The following is a 20,307-nucleotide window of genomic DNA, read 5'->3' as shown; positions in this document are numbered from 1 at the left end:
AGCTTGCCACCAAGGCTGATGACCAGAGTGGTTCATGAGACCCACATACATTGAGGAGATAAAAGATTCCCACTAGTCGTTCTGACTTCTACATACTTGTGCACGAGTAATAAATACTTTAATTAAAAAAAAAAAAATACAGAACAGGGAAAGCCACAGGAGTTGGGTGTGGTTTGGCAGCTGTGAGGTTCTATGAGAAGGGAGTACATGAAGATTTACTAAAAAGAAGCTCTCCTTTCTCAGTGCTGAGAGCCTGGAAAGTGGGAAAGAGTTCTGATTTGCAACACTCAACTCACTAAAAGCCACTGAGATGTTCACTTTACAATGGAAAATTTGATTATGCACTTATTTCACAGCAACAACAACAAAAAACCTAACTAAATACAAATTTCAAAATGAGTTTTAGCAAAGGTATCTATCATTTAAAAAACAAAAAAGTTTCCAAGGACTAATTTAGAATAAAGAGGCTGAAGAGTGGACACAATGGTGATGCTAAACTACAGAAAACCCTGACAACACTGAAAACAAACCTTTCAGAGTTTCTCGTTACCGTCTGACTGACTGTTGCTGGTATCTATATAAAGATACGTCTTCATTCCTAGAAAGTAGAAGCCGATGGATGCAAACCCATGAGGAATGTACTGTGGCTGAAATGCTATGTTAAGGTACGCGTGAGCGTGTACAAGAACACAAGCAGAGCTGATACAGGACAAATCAGCCGAGAGTGAGTGTACAGACTTGGGTTTACTACTATCTCCAAACACAGTTTTAAAATAGCACCCATCTGCCCCAAACTGTTCTGTATTAACTAAAAATCATATAGAAACTCAAACAACTAGTTAAAAGAAATACAGACGTCTCTGTCACACTCAGCAAGCAGTACTTACATTGATTAGTTCCAGATCACACTGGCCACGTTCATAAGCAACGCAGGCCAGATGTGGGTCTCTCTTCTCACAGTACTTTCCCACGACACGACTGTCATAGTAGGGGTTTTCACGAAGGAATCTCTCTGGGTTGTTATTGCTGTCGATGTATATTTTGGCTAATGCATTGTGTGTAGCAGGCTCCTCACAGCCCTCATGAATTCTAGCCTCAAGCCAAGGAAGAAGCAGCTTCAATCTAGTAAAAACAACAGAACCCTGTTTTAACACATTAAAAACAGCACAATCTTCTCATAACTATAGAAATATAGTCACATTTCAGGAAAAAACACTAACAAAAACCTTTCAACTCTAACCTTTCAACTCTAAAACCGAGCGTGTCACCCTTCTGTCAGCTGCCTCCATAAATTTACCCCATGTGTTGAGTGGCCGCAGTCAGTGAGCTGTACTTCAACTCTTCCTGCACTATCAGAAGCCACAAACTTATGTGCTATAGGAGAGGAAACAGTACCACACCTGTTTCTTTTCTCAACTTCAGCGACAAGCTCATCAGTAGAGAATTGACCTCTCACAACAAGAATCAAATTTTTAATGACATCTTCAGAGCAGTCAACATCCAGCAATCCTCCAATAACCACAGGAAGTCGACTTGGATTTACCTATGTTGGAAAAAGAGAAAATAAAAAGAACACCGTTACATGAATAAGCAAAACTGAGGCAAAAACATAAAGACCAATTTCTTCTGTTAAAGCCCTGTTTTTTAAATTAGTAGTAAACTATGAATCCAAAATTATGGTTAGATGAAGGAAAAGTCTAGCTAGAAAGACCTCATAGTCTACTAAGAGGCAGGCGAGCGCTCACCCTAGTCTCCCATGTTGCTTTGGTTGATCAGTTCCTCCTAAGAACTGCTCCAAATGCTGAAGTATACAGTAACAACAGCAGAGATGACTGTGACGATTACTAAGTAAAAAGCCAACACCGGCAGCACTGCCTTACGAGAGTATCTTGAAGTTGATAAAAGGTTCTAATACCTAACTTAAGACATGTGCTCTGGGCTTCGATTCCTCAACTTTGCAACCCTTTAGACTACAGAAGTTCTCACACTTCATATTCTAGCATGGATGTTAAATTTTAATCAAAGAAAAGACTGAGCTGGGAAAACATGGAAAGTACTCTAGCAGGCCATTCTTACCAGGCACAAAATTTTGAGAAGAATTCAAAATACTATAGTGATGTTTAAATTATCTAAATCCCAAAGCACTTACTTTCTGGACATATATCTCTATGTACTTCTGAAGACTGTTTCTGTATAAATACAGCACCAGGTCATGGACGAAGTCAAAGCGATCACAGACGATGATGAGTGGCAACTGGTCTGTGAGTTTCGCCTCCTGAAAAGGGAGAAAAAGAAAAAAGAAACTTCAATTTCCTCATAGCATGAATAAAATATGAGAATCCTTTCTGTGCTGATGGGAGAAGCTTACATAAACGTAGCTCTTCTGTTAAAAGAAACAACCCCCAAGGCTGAGTGTACATCTCCCCATTTCAAAACATTTTACAAAGTACAACTTAGATTCACAAACAAAAGACCAAGCCCTTCCCATGCACATCCTTAATAAAGAAATTAACAAATTAAGATTTGTGAGCCACCAGCAGCAGTACACAGATTTTTAAAATCACTACGTGGGCTCTTTCACTAATAAAAAACACTTCAGCTGAATTTGGCAGTTGATTTAGTGACATTCTCACATTGGTGGCACAAATTCTCACATTTGTTTCAAACTACTCATTTATTTTCTAGCCTCCCCAATACCAAGCTCTAATACCAAAAAAACCCAGCTGCTAACAATCTATTACAATTAAATCTACAAAGAACACTGTAATAATGGCCATGAATTAAACACACCAAAGAATTTAAAGAAAAGGATCTTTAAATTGCCCATTGCTTTTACCATTACAAAGACGAAGCTACAGTCCTACTTATAGACTGACAGAGATGTTATAGACAGGCAGGTAAGGGTAAGACCTGTGTGGGGCAATTACCTGATACATGTCCTGTTATATTCCACAGACATAAGGTATAGCACAAAAAACAACAATTTCCATCAGGAATTCATTTATACACAGTGACACATTCCTCAATAAATGATTCCTCTAAGAGTTGACTAAGGAAATACAAACTAAGCAGGACAGGACTTTCCCCAATGGTAGCCACTCCCTTTAAAGCTTGGAACAGAATGCCCTGGGGATGGGGGAGTCTGGGTTTTTTTTTTTTTTAAATCCCCCTTCCAGTACTGGGGATTAGGCTGGAAAGTAATCAGACAATAAAATGGTTCTTAAGACTAAGCTCTGCCACCCAATTATAAATCAAATGATTAATCCATGAAAAGTTCAGAAAATACCAAGGAAATTTTGTGAGCTATTATAAATTTTAAAAAATGAAAATCGCTAAAACTGTGAAATTAGAGCCCAACTGCAGGCTTCACATGAAGGAAAATCAAAGCACGTGAGGCCTTACTTCAGAAATGAAAACACTGTGCTAACGGCCACTTCAATCATTTCTAGAAAGGATGTCTACTTCTATAAATTTAAAGCTCCCAGGCCAATTTTTCCTCTTAAATAAACATTTAGCACATAAAACACAAGCTTCATCAATTAGGCGAAAACATGCAAGCAAGTTACTTAGTTCATTCCTAAGTTTTCCTGTTTAGCCAAACCTTCACAACAGTTCATGCATAAAACCGATGCTATACGTTTCTAAATATTTTATTTTAATTATGTGTATGGTGATGTGCACATGAATACAGGAGCCTGCAAGGGCCAGAGGCACTGGGTGTGCCTGGAAGTGCAGGCACTTTGTGAAGAAGCCAGCATGCAGGGGTTGGGAAATGAATTTAAGTCCACTGGAAAAGCAGCCAACACTGCTAACTGGAGAGCCATCTCTCCAGCCCCATGCTCTCTATACACGTTAACCATTTACTAAGCTATTAACCATTATTGCTAGCAACTGTTTTAAGACAAAAAAATGGAATTGTGTAAATACATACACAAGTTTTCTACAACACAAATTTAACAACTATTGTAAGCAATCCTCTGTATCACGGAACCTGCCTCCCAGTGGGGAAAGGTGAGTTTGCGACAGAGCAGAGTATTACAGCGAATGCAGAGCAGGGCAATGGAGGAGGACCCCGTACAGAGAGCCTACTGTTTGTTTGCCTATGTATGTGGAGAGCAGAGGACTTCAGGTGCCATTCCTCAAGAGCACTGTTCACTTACTTAAGAGAGTCTCTTCACTGGCTTTGAGAACACCAAAAGATCCACAAGCATGAATTACCATTCTCTCCTGGGTTCTGGAATCTAACCCAGGCTTGCAAGGCAAGCACTTTACTGACTAAGCTAGTTCACTAACTCTAGTAATTTCTATTTTAGGTCAAGTAACTTGAGAAAAACCTCTCATGACATTTGATCAGAAACCTGAAGGTCAAGGAGTAAGCCATCAAGGTCTTAGAGAAAGAAAAACAAACAAACAAACAAACAGTCTAGGGCAGACACAAAGCTTCCAACAGCCAAGGGCCAGCAACAGTGAGTCATCCAGGGAGACTGAGGCAATTGCAAGAGACAAAGCATGGCATAAAGGGGAGCAAGGTGTAGACCGTGGGTCTGAAACACTGTCACAGTAAAAGAGCTAGAGACACTCTTAGTGTGCTAGTCAAATAATGCTAATAACATTGTTTGGACTTCTTTGTAGGTACTTTAACCTTTCTATAGGTTCTAAGAGAAACTTAGGCAGGCTAGTACAGAGCTACTGAATGAATAATGTTCTCATCCCTCACAGTGTAGTTGGGCTTTGTTTTTTCTCCAGACATTATCTAAGTATGTTGCTAATGCTAGCTTTGGACTCGTAACCCTTCCTGCCTTAGGTTTCTGAGGGCTAGGATTATAAGTAAGGAAGACCTGTAACATTGGTCCACACAGGCTACTGTTTTCGTATTGTGTCATAATGCGCTGTATTACACTGTTCTATTTATTCATTAATGTACTGTATATAATGTACTGTGTATAATGTGCTGTGTATAATATACTGTATATAATGTACTGTATGTAATGTGCTGTATTACATTGTTCTATTTATTCATTAATGTACTGTATATAATGTACTGTGTATAATGTGCTGTGTATAATATACTGTATGTAATGTACTGTATGTAATGTGTTGTATTACACTGTTCTATTTATTCATTAATGTACTATATATAATGTACTGTATATAGTATACTGTATATAATATGTTGTGTATAATGTGCTGTGCATAATGTACTGTGTACAGTGTTCTGTATACAATGTACTGTATGTAATGTGCTATATATACTGTGCTGTATTGCACTGTTCTATTTATTCACTAATGTACTGTATATACTGTGCTGTGTTACACTGTTCTACTTATTCACTAATGTACTGTATATAATGTGCTGTATATACTGTGCTGTGTTACACTGTCCTACTTATTCACTAATGTATATAATGTGCTGTATATACTGGGCTGTGTTACACTGTTCTACTTATTCACTAATGTACTGTATATAATATGCTGTATATACTGTGCTGTGTTACACTGTTCTACTTATTCACTAAGATCACTTTTCTGAGACAGGCCACATATACTCCAGGTTGGCCTCAACTTCCAGGTCCCTCTGCCTCAGTCTATCAGTGGGTGTTGGGATTCTCTGTGTTCCCATATCTAACTTAAATGTTAAAGAATTACAGAAATGCTTCTTTAATCTTGCGAATGTCATACTCAAGTTGTAATAGTTAAGTTTACTTCTGGTTTAACATAAAAGATAACTCAAACATTACCTCCTAAGGCTAAAGAAATTTAAAGAAAAGAGTTCAATTACAAAAAAGAAGTTCAACCAAGAAGTACTAAAAAACAAAAGCAAAAAGCCCCATAAACTGCAATGAGACACCAGAGGAAGTGAGTGAGCGTTGTCCTGTGAGATGGTGGGGGTGCGCCAGCAGCACCAACAATTCCTTACATTTGGCAAGTTTGGGATCCTAGAAAGTTTGACATTATCATGCTAGCTTGGATCCCCACAAAAGTCATGGGGCTAAGTATTTTTCTGGTCTTTCGTAGATAGATAGCTACAGACATCTAAGGCAGAGGCTGGAAGACGGCTCAGTAGGTAAAGACACTTGTATGGAGACTAACCTTCTGAGTTCTACAGCACCAACACAAATACCAACACAAAATGAAAACATAAATAGATGTTTAAAAAAAATGTGAAGAGTAAAATATAAGAAACCTTAGCCAAGAATGATATAACACCCAAGGCCAGCCTAGACACTGTAAAGTGAGATGATCTCAACAAAATAGGAAAGAAGACTCAAGAGTAAGAGTGCTTGTGTAAATGTGATGATCTGAGTTGGATCCCTGGGTCTTACAGGATGGAGGAGAAAACTACTACCTATTACCCACATTCTTCTCCCCACACAAAAAAATTTTGAGGCAGTAAAAAAACAAAATATAAAACTACCTTTAAAAAAAATAAAGGAATCAAAGCATTCTAAGGACAAGAAGCAGGTCACCTCTTTTGTACATATTAATAATGTACACATTACAGGCATGTGTCACAGCCTGGGCAAAGAGCTGAATATTCTAAAATATGATCAAGAACAATTTTGAACTGTTTTTCTTAAACCAGCCATAGTGGCACACATCTTAGTCCCTGTACTCAGGAAGCAGGGGCAGGCAATCTTCGGCCTGATCTACATACTGAGTTCTAGAATAGCCAGGGTTACAGAGTGAGACCCTGTCACAAAAGAAAAAGAGAAAAGAAAAAAAGGAAGTTCTTTGAAAATCAAACTTTATCCTTCTTATTAAACAGATGGTTTTTCTTAGGTACTACTTACTAATTTCCTTCCTTATTTCTTGAGAAACCACAGAGTATTAAGTTTAGAAAAAATAACCCAGCACAGAATTGAAGACTGCTAAGATTTTCAAATGTAAGAAAAATATTTTCAAGCATGACTGAACCCTTGTAGAACTGCTGACCTTAAATCAATCCAGAATCATGTAGCTTAAAGCCACTTACCTTGAGGAAATTCTTGACGCGCTCTGGATCATAGCAGTTGCTCTCTCTGCAGATTCTTTCCACCTCTTTGATTTGTCCGGTCTTGCAAGCCGCCTGAATATATTTAAAGTGCACATCTGGGTCTTGACTGAAGTTAACAATGGACCCCAGAAAATAAAAGAGGCCTTAAAGAAACAAAAGTAACGAAATTAAGGAACATAGGCATGTTTCCTTATCTGTCTGTCTGTCCATCTGTCTAAGACAGGGTCTGACTGTGTAATCCTGATCTCTTTATGGAGTCCTGGCTGTCCTGGATTTTGCTGTGTAAGCCAGATTGGCCACAAACTCAGAGATCCTCCTGGCTCTGACTCCAAAGTGCTGAGATTAAAAGCCTGGCTATATTTTTAAAGATGACGGAAAATGTTCCTAGTAAGTTGGCTGCTTTACAAGTTTAGTAAGAATACAAATTAATCCAGAAACCACTTGAATGAAATACAAATTGATATAAACTTCAATCCCTACAGAACAAAAAATTCGGTTTAAAAGTATCTTTCCGTGTTTTAGTTTTTTGAGATGATTTGTTATATAGTTCAGGATGTCCCTGAGTCCGTCATCCCCCTGCCTCATTTTTCTGAGTGCTAAAATACAGGAAAGTGGCCACTACACCTGGCTCTAAAGCTTTCAAATAGTAAGGGGCAGCTACTCAATAGCAGAGCAAATTTATACCATGTCTCCTATGAGAGACTTTAAATGACAGACCATAGTGCTGCCCATAAGAACTTCCTGCAGTGATGACCTTCACTGTCTGCCTTAGCCACTAACCTCCCATGGCTCACCTCAAATGCAGCTAGACTAACTCTAGAAACGTTCAATTATATTTTAATTATTTAATTGAATTTTAAATAGCTATATTCTGTTAGTAAACAAAATCAAAAGAAACTGCATATCATACCCCTTCTATCTAGAGCTACAGAGAGAGAGAAGGTTAAGGAGGGACCAGGATTGAGCTAGTGATTCTAAGAGCTACCTAACAAGTGATTAACCAAGCACAATCTGGATGAATGCAACTTAGTGGGGTGCTAAGTGGGCGCGCACACAGGGCAGCTGCACAGGGTAAGCAGTCACCCAGGGAGAAGCACAGCTGGGTGAATGAGGTACAGAGTGCCCTTGTGAGAAATACTCACTATTACAAGAGCCAGAGCTCTGCTTGCACTATTACTGTAATTAGTCATTAGTATTTTCATCTTCTATAACACAAGGACAATACATAACTAATCCCAAATTTCTGCCTTTAGTTCATAAAATATCCAAGCAGGTGTTCTTCAACCCTGTATATAGTTATACAGGATCCCATGCCCAGAAGACATATCCCATAATAAATGTTTTTCAGAAAGACAGTTTCCAACAGCTTGATCGATACATTCCTAATTACCTTCAAAACTCTTGAATGACTCGAAGAGTTCAATCAGGGACTGAGTTGACAGCTGTTCATGATATTTAGAGGCGACCTGAACACAGATCTGTAGATTTTGACGAATATTAGCAGACAGCATGGCTCTGAGACATTCTAGGGAATCTTCAACTGATAAGGACCCAAAGTAATTCACTAACCACTAGAGGAAAAAATAAATGAACAAATTAATAATTTACTATCACCCAGTACAACCACACTAACTAATCACAACTAACGGGTAAGAACAAAATACCTCGGGGTTGAGGAGATGGGTATGAACGACTGCTCGTTTTATATCATATAAGTCGGTGAAATGTTCTAATGCACGCTGCAGTAGGCCCGCCTTCTCACACAGCTGGGCGATGTGAGCCCGGTCATAGTGGGTGAACATCTGATTCCCTAGAATGGCATCTGCAACCTAGAAAACCACAGACGCAGATGAGCTTGGTTTTCCTTCTCCTTTACTTCAGCACACACCAACACCCAGAAAAGTACATTAAGATTGAATACTGAATAAATAAAAGTATGAAGTATCAAAGAATACTAGCTAAATTATCTTAGGAAATAAACATCTCAAAACTAAGCGACAATTTGTGAACTTCTGCATAATCAACCACAGGACTGGAGGCAGATTTAAAAACATGACAACTCTGCTGGCTACATTTTTTTGTCAACTTGACACCAGTGAGGATCATCTTCAAAGTGGGAACCTCAAATTTGAAAATGAGGCAAGTCTGTAGGGCCTTTTCTTGACTAACGATGGGGAGAAGGGAAAGTCCAGAAAGTCCACCAGGAAAAACACTACCCTTGGACAGGTAGTCCTGGGTCACAAAAAACAGGCTGAGCAACCCAATAAGCAGCACTACTCCATGGCCTCTGGCCTCTGCCTCAGTTCCTGCCTCCAGGATCCGACCCCTGCCGTCCCTAAGTGATGGAGTGAAGTTACTTTGGTCATGGTGTTTATCACAGAAGTGGGAATCCTAAATAAGACGAGCACATACTTGAGGTGCGTGCATAAGGTTCATCTCAAGCAATCGCGTCTGCAAAGGACCTTCAGAAGGGCGATTATTCTTCAAAGCATCAAGTAAGAAGGCAGTACATTGTTGGATTAGATTGTATTCCATAAAGACATCCACAATCTATTAAAAGAGAAAAATCAGATATAAGATACTACTGAAGGGGGAGGAGCTGCAAGATCAAAAGGGTGATCAGTGTAGGGGAAAAATATGAACAAATGACAATGTACAAAACTCCATTTTTACTCAATAAAAATTAATTTTTTTTTTCTTTTTTTCGGAGCTGGGGACCGAACCCAGGGCCTTGCGCTTCCTAGGCAAGCGCTCTACCACTGAGCTAAATCCCCAACCCCAATAAAAATTAATTTTAAAACTCCCAATTGACAACATATACATAAAATTAATGATATTTCTTGCATAAAAATACAAAGAACAAGTTTGACTTTTTACCAATTCTTTTTTCATATTTACTTATTTTATAGGTGTGAATATATCACATATACTTTGAGTTTCTGCATGCATATATGCATGTATTTCACATGCATGCCTTACGGTCACATAGGCCAAAGATGACAACATATCCAGTGGAATTAGAATTACCATGAGTTACCATGTGGGTGATGGGAATCAAACCTGGGTCCTCTGTAACAACAAGGGCTCTAAATTGCTGAACCATCTATCTAGACCAGATACCAGATTTAAAGAATATTACTTATCCACCTAGCCTCATATTTAAACCAGGTATATGGGTATGCCAGCTCACACCTATAAGTGCCAGTATTTAGGGAGCAGCAGTAGGAAGTTCCAGACCAGCCTGGTCTCCATATGAATCCCAGAATTAGAAAGCTATATGAGATTCTCTGTCAAAACAAATTAAAAGTAAAATGTGATTGAAAAATAAGTTCTCTTAGTTTTTAAAAAGTTTAAAAAAAACCTGAAGGATACACAATATGAAATATTGGCTTACACATTCTCTATGTCCGTGTCCCAACTCAGGGAGGACACGAGTTTGTGTTTTATCATTCATATATACCACTTCTTGGCTTTTCGACTAAGATAAAGTATTTCATTTTCACTTATCTTTCCCTAACCAAAGTGGTATTTGTTTTATTTTAAAACAGTAAATATTATATCTATTACTATTTACTTAAAAACAAAACAGTTCTTCTGTAACAAGAACTAAGTGACTATTGGACAGAAGCACTTGTATGCAGGCTGACTCCTGAATGCAACCAGGCTGCAAAAAGTGCTCTCAAGTTGTCCTCTGACCTCCACACACACGCCATGGTGCACCTCTGCCTATATCAATAGTTAGAATAGATGGTATCTTGCTGCCTATTCTTTTGCAATATGTTGTGGTAAGATATTTGGGGTTTGTTCATGCAGGCACACAGGAATATAATTTCTGTTAGTTAAAGTTTAACTTATTCTTCTGAAAAGTTTGTGAGACTCAGACTCCCGACAACCTCCAACTCCTTGAAGCAGAGTTTTAAGATGTCATTACCTGTGTGATATCAGCAAGAGGTTCTTCGTCCTGAACTAACATTTGGGCAAACTGCTGTCCTTGATCTGGACTGATCCGCATGACATTTCTCAGGAGAAAGATCCAGTCTGGAGTATAGCCAACCTACAAATAAGCAAAGATGTCAATCATGCCACAAAGTTACATTTTTAAAGCATTAAAGTCTTTTCTACAATAAAATATTATTCACAGAGAACTACTGGTGACTATAAAACTCTATTTATACTTTAAGACACTCAGTATGACCACTGTGGTGACAAACTTGCTAGAAGATAACAGGAACTAACACATGTTTAATATGCCTCCACAACCTTAAAATTGTAGTTGCTTTCATGAATTAACACTAGGTATAACTCTACATATGACAGTTAAGAAGGAACTTTTTATTCTTTTCCAAGTAGTTCAAAGTTTAAAGAAATTCACCAATAAAAAAATGCATCAAGTTAAGGCTAATTTCTTTGTTTTTAATAAACTTGTATTGATAATTTTTCCCACTGAACTCACTTTTTTAGCATATAAAACAATCTTCTGGACTTGACCTGTCTCTGCAAAGCACTGGATGACTTTATTAGGGACATTGGCCCTAAGGTATACACTCAGTGCTAACGTTGGGTCCACCGATTTTACGAGATCACCCAGTTCTTCAGAACATTCCAGCTGCCAAAGGAAAAAGAATTTTGTTAGTGATCTATTTGCTTTTTAAAAACGCGTAGTTGATACCATTTTTCTATAAATATAACTCATATAGAAGATACTTAATCATTTTCTAAAAAGGATAAGTATACAGTGTTTGTGACTGATAAAATCTGGATACTATATTCACAGTAACGACTGTCTAATTCTCCAGAACTACTCCTTAAAAAAGGATTTTGCTTTGCCCAACTGAAATTTTGCTTTTAGGTAGTTCCTACTACCTTGTTAATGTACATTTTCTTTATAGCAGAATCTTATACATCTAACTATGATATTCAAATATTACAGCCATGTTTCAAAAAAATAATATCACTGGTTTTTCTATTTACATGTGTGCCCACAGAGAGCAAAGGAGGACATGAGGTCCCCTGGAGCTGGACTTGAAGGTGACTGTGAGCCACAGGACATGGGGCTAGAACCACACTCAGTCTCTAGAAGAGTAATAGAGGCTCTGAAGCAATATGCCGCCCGCCTTCAGTTCCCTGGTCATACAACTTTTTTTTTTTTTTTTTTTTTATAAAGATTTATTTATTTATTTTGTATATGAGTACACTGTAGCTGTCTTCAGACACACCAGAAGAGGGCATCGGATTCCATTACAGATGGTTGTGAGCCACCATGTGGTTGCTGGGATTTGAACTCAGGACCTCTGGAAGAGCAGTCGGTGCTCTCAACCACTGAGCCACCTCTCCAGCCCGGTCATACAACTTCTGATGCAATATTCTCAATAAAAAATCAACAATGCCAGTTAGCCTGTAATAGTAACATTTGGGAAGCTAAGGAAGGAGTGCAAGACCTGCCAGTGCCACAAATAAAGACACTGTCTCATTGTCTCTAAAAAAGTAAATCAATTAACTGTAGAAAATAAGCCAATGACCTCTACTCATAGTAGGATTATTTAAAAACTGTAAGGGTAATTTTTAAACTAGGATATACCTTTTACAATTCAAGAGCCTTAGGATGCATCATTTATCTTTGGTTTTAACTTTAGGATGAGATGGTTAGGCAGGACACTAAATGTACAAAGTTAAAGAGATACGAAGTTTACAATTTCTAGGTAGTATACAGCAGACACCTCTTCAAATCAGCTTCCTAGGAGTTCTGCTTTGTATGGTTTTTCTAATTTTTTCCCCCAGTTTTGGGAATTGAACTTATGGCTTTGTATATCATAAATAAATTAGTCCTATGACATTAACCCACAACCCCCAGTCCAATTTTCCATTCTTCTTTCTTTCCTTTCTTTTGGGGAGGGGAATGGGGACAAAAATCTCACTATGTAGACCAAGCTCCCTCTAAGTCTGCCTCTGCCTCTAAAGTGCTAATTACCTACACTGTGTGGGTTTATGTACATATACACACATGGCTACCCGAGACTATAGAGGTCAGGATCACCCTGGAAGTTAAAGGCAGCAGTGAGAATTTGTGCTGGGAATTTAACTTGAGTCCTCTGCAAGAACAGTATGTATTCTTAACCACTGAGCCGTCTCTTGAGTCCCAGAGGTAACTTTTTAAAAATAGTTCTTATAAACTCATGTCAATCTACACATTTTATCTGAACATGCTAATTGGGCAATGAATGAATCTTACTACAAATGAGCCCTCATGACTATCAATGAAAGGTAATGATATTCAAAAACTTAATGCCCCATTACACAGGTCATCTCAGTTATCCTGGCTGCTCCCATCCTGTTAGACAATTAGAAGAGCTTTCAAAAACGTTAGCTTGGCTATTCTTGAGGAGAGAATGGTATATGCCAAGTCTCTCAAGTCTGACGTACTGTCCTCTAGTACCCTGAAGACAAGTCTTGCAGAAGACAGTTTAAGAAACAGGAACTCATGATTCTGGACCGTACCAATGCCACCAACACATATAGATGTTGAAAGGTTTGCTATCTTGATGAGTAATCAGTCCAAGAGTGCTACCTCAGCCCTGACAATGGCATAAAACATGGCAACACCAACTGCTACTTTAGGCAGGTAGGCAAGAAAGCTTGCTTGTGTAATTATATAAAAAGAATAATTATAAATTGCTTAAAACTTGTTTGTTGGCCTACAAATATTTATTGCTTGTTTTTCACTCTTCACCATTAAAAAAAGTGTGCTCTGCAAAACAGTATGAAGTGCTGAATATAAAAGATATACTTGACAGCACAAAAAGCTAGTAAATGATAATAAATTTATATTGACATATATAATATAAAAAAATCATAAAATATTCTTCACAAAAGACTCCCATTTATAATCTTTTAAATACTTTTTCACATCAACAGAGTTTAACATTCTATGAAATCACTGTCAAACAAAACCTCAGTACATTAAATACAGCCAGCTTGGCTGTCACATAAACATATGAATGACTCAACATTTTATATAACATGCTGCAATGTTGATGGCAGTTTATAAGTTCTTACAGCAAGCAGGAGTGCTGGGCACGCACATCAAGTGTGGGATGTAGAGGACCACATGTTAAGCAATGTCAAATACACTGACAAACATGCCTGTACAATGAAGGAAGCTTCTCGTGTTAATTTTTTCCAAGGCCAGACCAATAGTAACTTACTTCTAGCCCAGGAATTTTAACTACCAAGCAATAATCCTGGATCATGTATTAAGACGGCAAGGTCTGTTTTTATTTCCACAAACAACAAATAACAGATGGAGAGAGATATTTTGGTAGAAACCAACAATTTTAACCTGCTAACGTGGTATTTAAACAAAAGAAAATCATAATAATGTAAACTAATGTACCTTATCTTCTTTCAGCCATTTCTCCAAAAGTTGTTTCCGCCCTTGCTGAAGGACAGGTCTACATAACTCTAAGGACTCGTATTTGTTCAGCTGGCCTTGGTCCAAAAGGATTCCAAAATACTGAAGCAGAGGTGAAGTTTGACCTGGCTGAGCTGGGACACTCTGGAATCGACGGATGGTATCTGGAGTACGAAGGATTCCCTTTAAAAAAAAGAAAGGTTGAAGACTGACTCCTCAGTGACCCTCTATATCCTTAGGGCAATCTGAACCACGTGGGTGTCCTATTGCCTCCACATTTTAAACAGTCACCACATAGTGCAAAGGTTCAATAAAGTCTGTCACATCTCTGGTTCAATGACACAAAATTATTCAAAATCAGAAATCTGTCAAGGTAATTATGTCAACATGTGAAAGAAGCATAAATAGTCTTCCCCAAGGAAGACGACACCAATTGATTATCTACTATCAGCCATGAAAACAGAGAAGCAGGATTACAGGCAAGACAGGTTGTACTTATGTCTTTAGGAATATATTCACATACACATGGATATGACCATGACGAAAAGATCATGAGTTTGAAAGAAACAAGGAGGGGTACCTGAGAGGGCTTAGAGGGAAGAAGGGGAAGAGAAAAATGATGAAATTATATTAAAATCTCAAAAACTAAAAAAAATTAAAGGTGAAAAGAGATAAGCACATTCATGAAATAGTAACCACTAGTCATTAAGTCAAGTTCAGTAAGTACAGACTTCATAACTGACACTAGTTAGGAATGCAAGCTATCAATTCGGTTCAACATGAACTGACGTAAAGGCTAAGGGAATAAATTCTGCTCATCTTCTGACAACTCTACAAGCTCAAGACCATCCATTTATTGATAAACTGCTCCAATTAAAAATAGATAGCTATCAATTATGTATGAACCCAAAGAGTGTTGCATTTTAGTAGCTGGACATAATTCGACCTACATCAACTATATGTCTGCAGCTCTACATATCCTAAGATTCTGCATTTTTACACACTAAATCTAGAGACACTGAGAATTAATTATCATATTCTATCAAAGGAAAAACGTAACTGGAAAACAGTTAATCTTACAGAGCTGGTTCCTCTTCTAACAGTATCAAAAGCAAAGACTACTAAGAATATCTTGGCACAGCAACTTTAATTTCATGACTGTTTACCTTCGGTGCATTAGCAGCCACCTTTGCAGCCTCTGAGTAGTTTCCCTGGGCGAAGAGAGCATTAAATTTCCGGGCGAAGAGCTCTTCTGCACCAGCTAGGTTGTTCCGCACAGCCATTCTCAGAGCCAAATCAGGATTTTGTAGGACATTGGTGATGTAAGGAATTATGTTCTCTTCTTCCACACAAACTGATAGGACCTGCAGTTTAACCATCAGAGAATAGTTTCATTGGGTTAAATCTGTTTAGACTAAGTCACAAGGTAATTAACTATTCTGACAGTTGCCTGTTTTGCTACCATGGTAATTTGTAAAATCTAGGCTATCAATGTGTATCACAGTGTATGGTAAATTATGGAAGGAGCTCTAGGTTAAGCTTTACCTTTAACCCCAGAAGCAGAGAGAAGGAAGGAAACCCTCGAGGTTCTTTAACTCCTGATTATTAAATCATCCCTAACCAACTCATTCTTAATCTTTTTTCATCAGAGATACATACAACTAAATAGAGAGAGGGGACCTACTTACTTTTCAAAACCACCTTTGGATGGTGCTAAAAATACAATTAAACAAAGATAAACCCTGAAGAAGAAAAGAAACTGAGACAGCAAGCAACTTTAATTCAGTATGACAAAAATGTTAACAAAAAAAGATTCTTCCATTACAGGGACTCAAAGCACCCGAGCCTGGGACTGAGGGAAGGGAGGATCCGCCCAGTCATAAACATATCACTTTTCAAAGGCTGGCTAAATGAAAACATTTACTTTTGGGAAGAATATATTTACTAATCTGGAGGAAAACCAGGAAATGACAAAACCAATACAACACTACCTTTTAAAGAATTTTAACCATCTAAGAAAACAAAATACTTTCTGGTAGCATTTTTTCATAATTTCAGTACTATATTCACACAGAAAGAGAACTACTTGCTAGATAAGATGAAGAGTTATCAAATATCCCAAATTCAGAACAGCTAACATCAATTGTACATTACCCTACCCAAATGGCTAACTTCCCAGACACAATAATAGGTATTTTAATATATGGCCTGCTGATACTAAATATTCTTAATACTTAAGAAATTAAGGGGTTGGGGATTTAGCTCAGTGGTAGAGCGCTTGCCTAGCAAGCGCAAGGCCCTGGTTCGGTCCCCAGTTCCGAAAAAAAGAAAAAAAAAAAAAAAAAAAAAGAAAAAAAGAAATTAAGGAGGATGCAGGTAGAATTCTTATCTCTATAGCTGATGGATCCTGTCTTAGGGATAACAGGAAAGAAACCCCTATTAAAGGGAGTTTGTCAAATTTGTAACTAGAGTGGATTTTTCACATATATTTACTTCTTTTGATACTAAAAATAGACACACCTAACCAGCTCTAAATCAAGTAGTTCTTATGAGACACTATTAAAAAGGTTTTATAATTATACATTGTATGCATTTATTTTGGTGATCAAACTTTTACTTTAAAGATGAAACTGCATATGAAAACTAAAAACAGGCTGGAGAGACGGCCTTGAGGCTGAGAGCGCATGTATAAACACACACATCCTAACATGTTTGTGGATGTCAGAGACAACTTGGAAAAGTCAGTTCTTTCTTTCTACCATGTGAGACCAAGACATCACACACGGCTTACCACGCTTGCTAACAAGAGATCACACACGGCTTACCACGCTTGCTGACAAGCACATCTACTAGCTGAGCCAGCATGCTGGCCCCCAATAATCTTTTTAAGTAAATTTTATTATGTGTGTTTGAGACCTTTGAAATAATGTCACATGATAAATAGCAAATGGTCATAGTAAACAAAACTAACATCACTCTGTACCTTTTCAAATTACATTTATTTATTGTGTGTGTGCATGTGTGCTCTAGTGTGTGTGTGTATGTATGTATGTATGTATGTATGTATGTATGTATGTATGTATGTATGTATTGGTTGGTTGATTGTATGGGTACATATGTGTGTTCCAGTGCATGTATGTCCCTGTCACAGTCAGAGGACATGCAAGAGTCTCTTTCCTTACAACATGCAAGTTCTGGGGACTGAACTCAAGTCACTGTTAGCAGCTGAGCTGTCCTAACTGACCCTCACATCAACTTCTGTTTAGTTTTATAGAGACGGTTATATTGTATTTCTATATCCTGGGGACTGAGGAAATGGTTCAATTCATAAAGTGAAAAGACCTTATCTCAAAAACTAAAATGGAGGAGAGGCTGGAAGAGATGTCTCACAGAATAAGAGAACTTGGTCCTCTTGCATAGGACCTCGATTTCGTTCCCAACATCCACATGGTGGCTCACAGCCCTCTGTAATGTGGGGAACTTGATGCTCTCTTCTGATCTCTATAGCTACTGCATAAACAGAGTACACATATGTGCAGGTAAAACACTCAAGACACAAAAAGTAAATCTTAAAAAAAAATTTTTCTTTCAAAATGAGGTGGAAAAATAAGATACCTGCTACCAACCTCTGAGACAGACAGACAGACAGACACACACACACACACACACACACACACACACACACACACACACACAAATACATTTTAGTTACTTTAACCTTTACATTGAACAGATGTCAAAACCTATTAATCCTACATATGCTGTTCTATATTTTATGTCCTTTGACCTTTATCTCATTTCTTCTCTTTATCCCTCCCCGCCCAAATTAAGAACTCTTTTCTGATATCCAAAATTACCTTTTAGAAAAAAAAAAAAGCGCTAATGATAATGTCTGTTACTTAAATGCTTAAGTTGCAGGGTTTCCTTACTTGTCCCTTTCTGTTGACTCCTATTATTCCAGCTGTGGCTTCATGAGGAGCAGTAACGAAGATGGTTTCTCCACTGATTCTGTTCATGTAGATGCACGTGCCAGTCTCAAGGTCATAGAGGTGAATATAACCATACTTGGTAATCAGGAACACCACGTCATGCTTTTCACTGATCTGAACAGAAAAAATAAACACTTTTATAAAACTCCAACATGAAGCTTAAAGGAAAAAATGCTGAAGTAATATTAAGGTTTCCTTCATTATAGATTATTTAAATGTGTGATAGCTGAAGCAAATATGTAAAACACAAGAGCATGAGTAACATATGTAAGCACAAAAGAGCACATCATTCTGACAACTTAAGGTGACCCAATTATTACATGAAAGCAAGAGTATTATTTTACCAAGTTTTATGAATAATTTTTATTTTAGAGAACTACTCATACCAACTGTGAACAGGATATAAATTAACTTAAGATGAGATTTTTATTTTGATAAAATACCTGCATTGCAACAGGAAAATCATTTTGTGCTTCTGGAGGAAAGAAGACATCCACTGCCTTCTTTGGAAAGGGTTGGTTTCCTGTGGGTGGTGTACCAACTTCAATGATATGTAACTGTTAAAAGAACATAAAATCTATTATCAACCTCAATCATGTATCACTTGGTCATTGCACGTTTTTTGAAGCCAAGTGAAAATAACTGACTGTTGTATGGTAGGTGAACTGTATTTGATCCATCTATAGTGTGGGATGCTCCTCCATAAAATTAAAACTGAATGGTGGAGGATGAACTCAAAGTCACACATTTCCTATACGATTACTTTGTTTTTGAAACAATGTCTCACAATGTAGCCCAGGATGACCTAGAAAAAAAAAATCAGGACCAGGCTGGCCTAGAGCTCAGAGAGATCTGTGTGCCTCAAGTGCTGTGCTGCCCGCCCACCTGCCATACCAAGCTCAGTGCCATTCCTAAGGAGGTAGGAAGTGGGTGTGACTAAAGTCATGCTGAGGCTGACGAGATGGCTACGCTGGTGAAAGCACTTACGGAATAGGCCTGCCACCTAGATTCAATCCCTGGAAGCTATGTAAAAAAAGCCAGACACAGCTGTAATCCCAGCACTCTTAGGACAGACTCACTAGAACCCCTTAAGTGCTAGGATTCCGATGGCTGCAATCTTGTTTTTCATTGCTGAAAAGTACTTACTAGGGTGACTGGGGTGGAGAAATACAAAGCAAAGATGAGGTTTGTCTTTTTCTGACTTGGGGACGGAGAGGAAAGTACTCAAGCTCTGGTAGAGAGTAGGGCCAGTATTACATTTTAGAGGCCACAAACAGTTGTTTCCATGTCTCTCAAAGCTAGCATGCATGCCATGTGACTTTGCCTATATAGACTTCAAAGAGGGAGTTCAGGACATCAGGTTATTTTAAGACTGAGGGAGAGTCTACTCTGGAAGCGAAAATAGCAGCAAACTGAATCACCAGGCCCCCAGCAGTGCAGGCCTAACAGAAGCACAGTTCAGAGATCTGCAGCGTGACTTCTGCCTGGAAGCCTGGCTACCACCCAGTTTTGCTTATTTCTCCTTTCCCAAGGTTAGTTATACAGCTGTCCTACTACTGCCAGGTATCCTGTGCCTATCAATAAGTTTTTATACTCCAATCAACCAGAACTTGTTTCTGCTGTCCTCAACTAAGAATCCCAATACAAAATACTTTAACCTATCTTGGTAATTTCAATATACAGCTAGAGATGAGGCTCTCTAAGCTGCTGTCCATTTCATCTACCTCAAGTCAACTAGGGAATTTAAAAAGGATGACTAGACTTCATCTGGGGCACAATGGTCTAAAGGTCTATAATCCCAGCACTCAGAACCTGAGACAAGAGGACTTTCTTCAAAACCAGCCTAGGGTATATAACAAGACACTGTTAAAAGTAAGATCCAGAGATGATAGGATTATAAATACTATTTGTCAGGC

The 20,307-nt window shown here is 38.1% G+C and overlaps 1 protein-coding gene across 2 annotated transcripts in view; it reads right to left on the bottom strand.

Annotated features, from left to right (window-relative positions):
- Cltc (clathrin heavy chain) overlaps nucleotides 1–20,307 on the bottom strand; it is a 56,833-nt gene that overhangs the window by 15,548 nt on the left and 20,978 nt on the right. For both annotated transcript variants that reach the window (XM_032913230.1, XM_032913231.1), the window contains exons 5-17: nucleotides 18,835–18,948; nucleotides 18,332–18,505; nucleotides 15,569–15,766; nucleotides 14,385–14,585; nucleotides 11,448–11,600; nucleotides 10,926–11,048; nucleotides 9,407–9,544; nucleotides 8,659–8,823; nucleotides 8,385–8,565; nucleotides 6,974–7,137; nucleotides 2,150–2,275; nucleotides 1,401–1,543; nucleotides 888–1,122 (exon numbers count right to left, since the gene is read on the bottom strand). In XM_032913230.1, the coding sequence (XP_032769121.1) occupies nucleotides 888–1,122; nucleotides 1,401–1,543; nucleotides 2,150–2,275; nucleotides 6,974–7,137; nucleotides 8,385–8,565; nucleotides 8,659–8,823; nucleotides 9,407–9,544; nucleotides 10,926–11,048; nucleotides 11,448–11,600; nucleotides 14,385–14,585; nucleotides 15,569–15,766; nucleotides 18,332–18,505; nucleotides 18,835–18,948 (2,115 nt within the window). The remainder of the gene's footprint in view (nucleotides 1–887; nucleotides 1,123–1,400; nucleotides 1,544–2,149; nucleotides 2,276–6,973; nucleotides 7,138–8,384; nucleotides 8,566–8,658; nucleotides 8,824–9,406; nucleotides 9,545–10,925; nucleotides 11,049–11,447; nucleotides 11,601–14,384; nucleotides 14,586–15,568; nucleotides 15,767–18,331; nucleotides 18,506–18,834; nucleotides 18,949–20,307) is intronic.

This window comes from Rattus rattus, chromosome 9 (genome assembly GCF_011064425.1).
Source record: "Rattus rattus isolate New Zealand chromosome 9, Rrattus_CSIRO_v1, whole genome shotgun sequence".
Lineage (NCBI taxonomy): Eukaryota > Metazoa > Chordata > Mammalia > Rodentia > Muridae > Rattus > Rattus rattus.
This window is presented reverse-complemented; position numbering and strand designations above follow the sequence as displayed.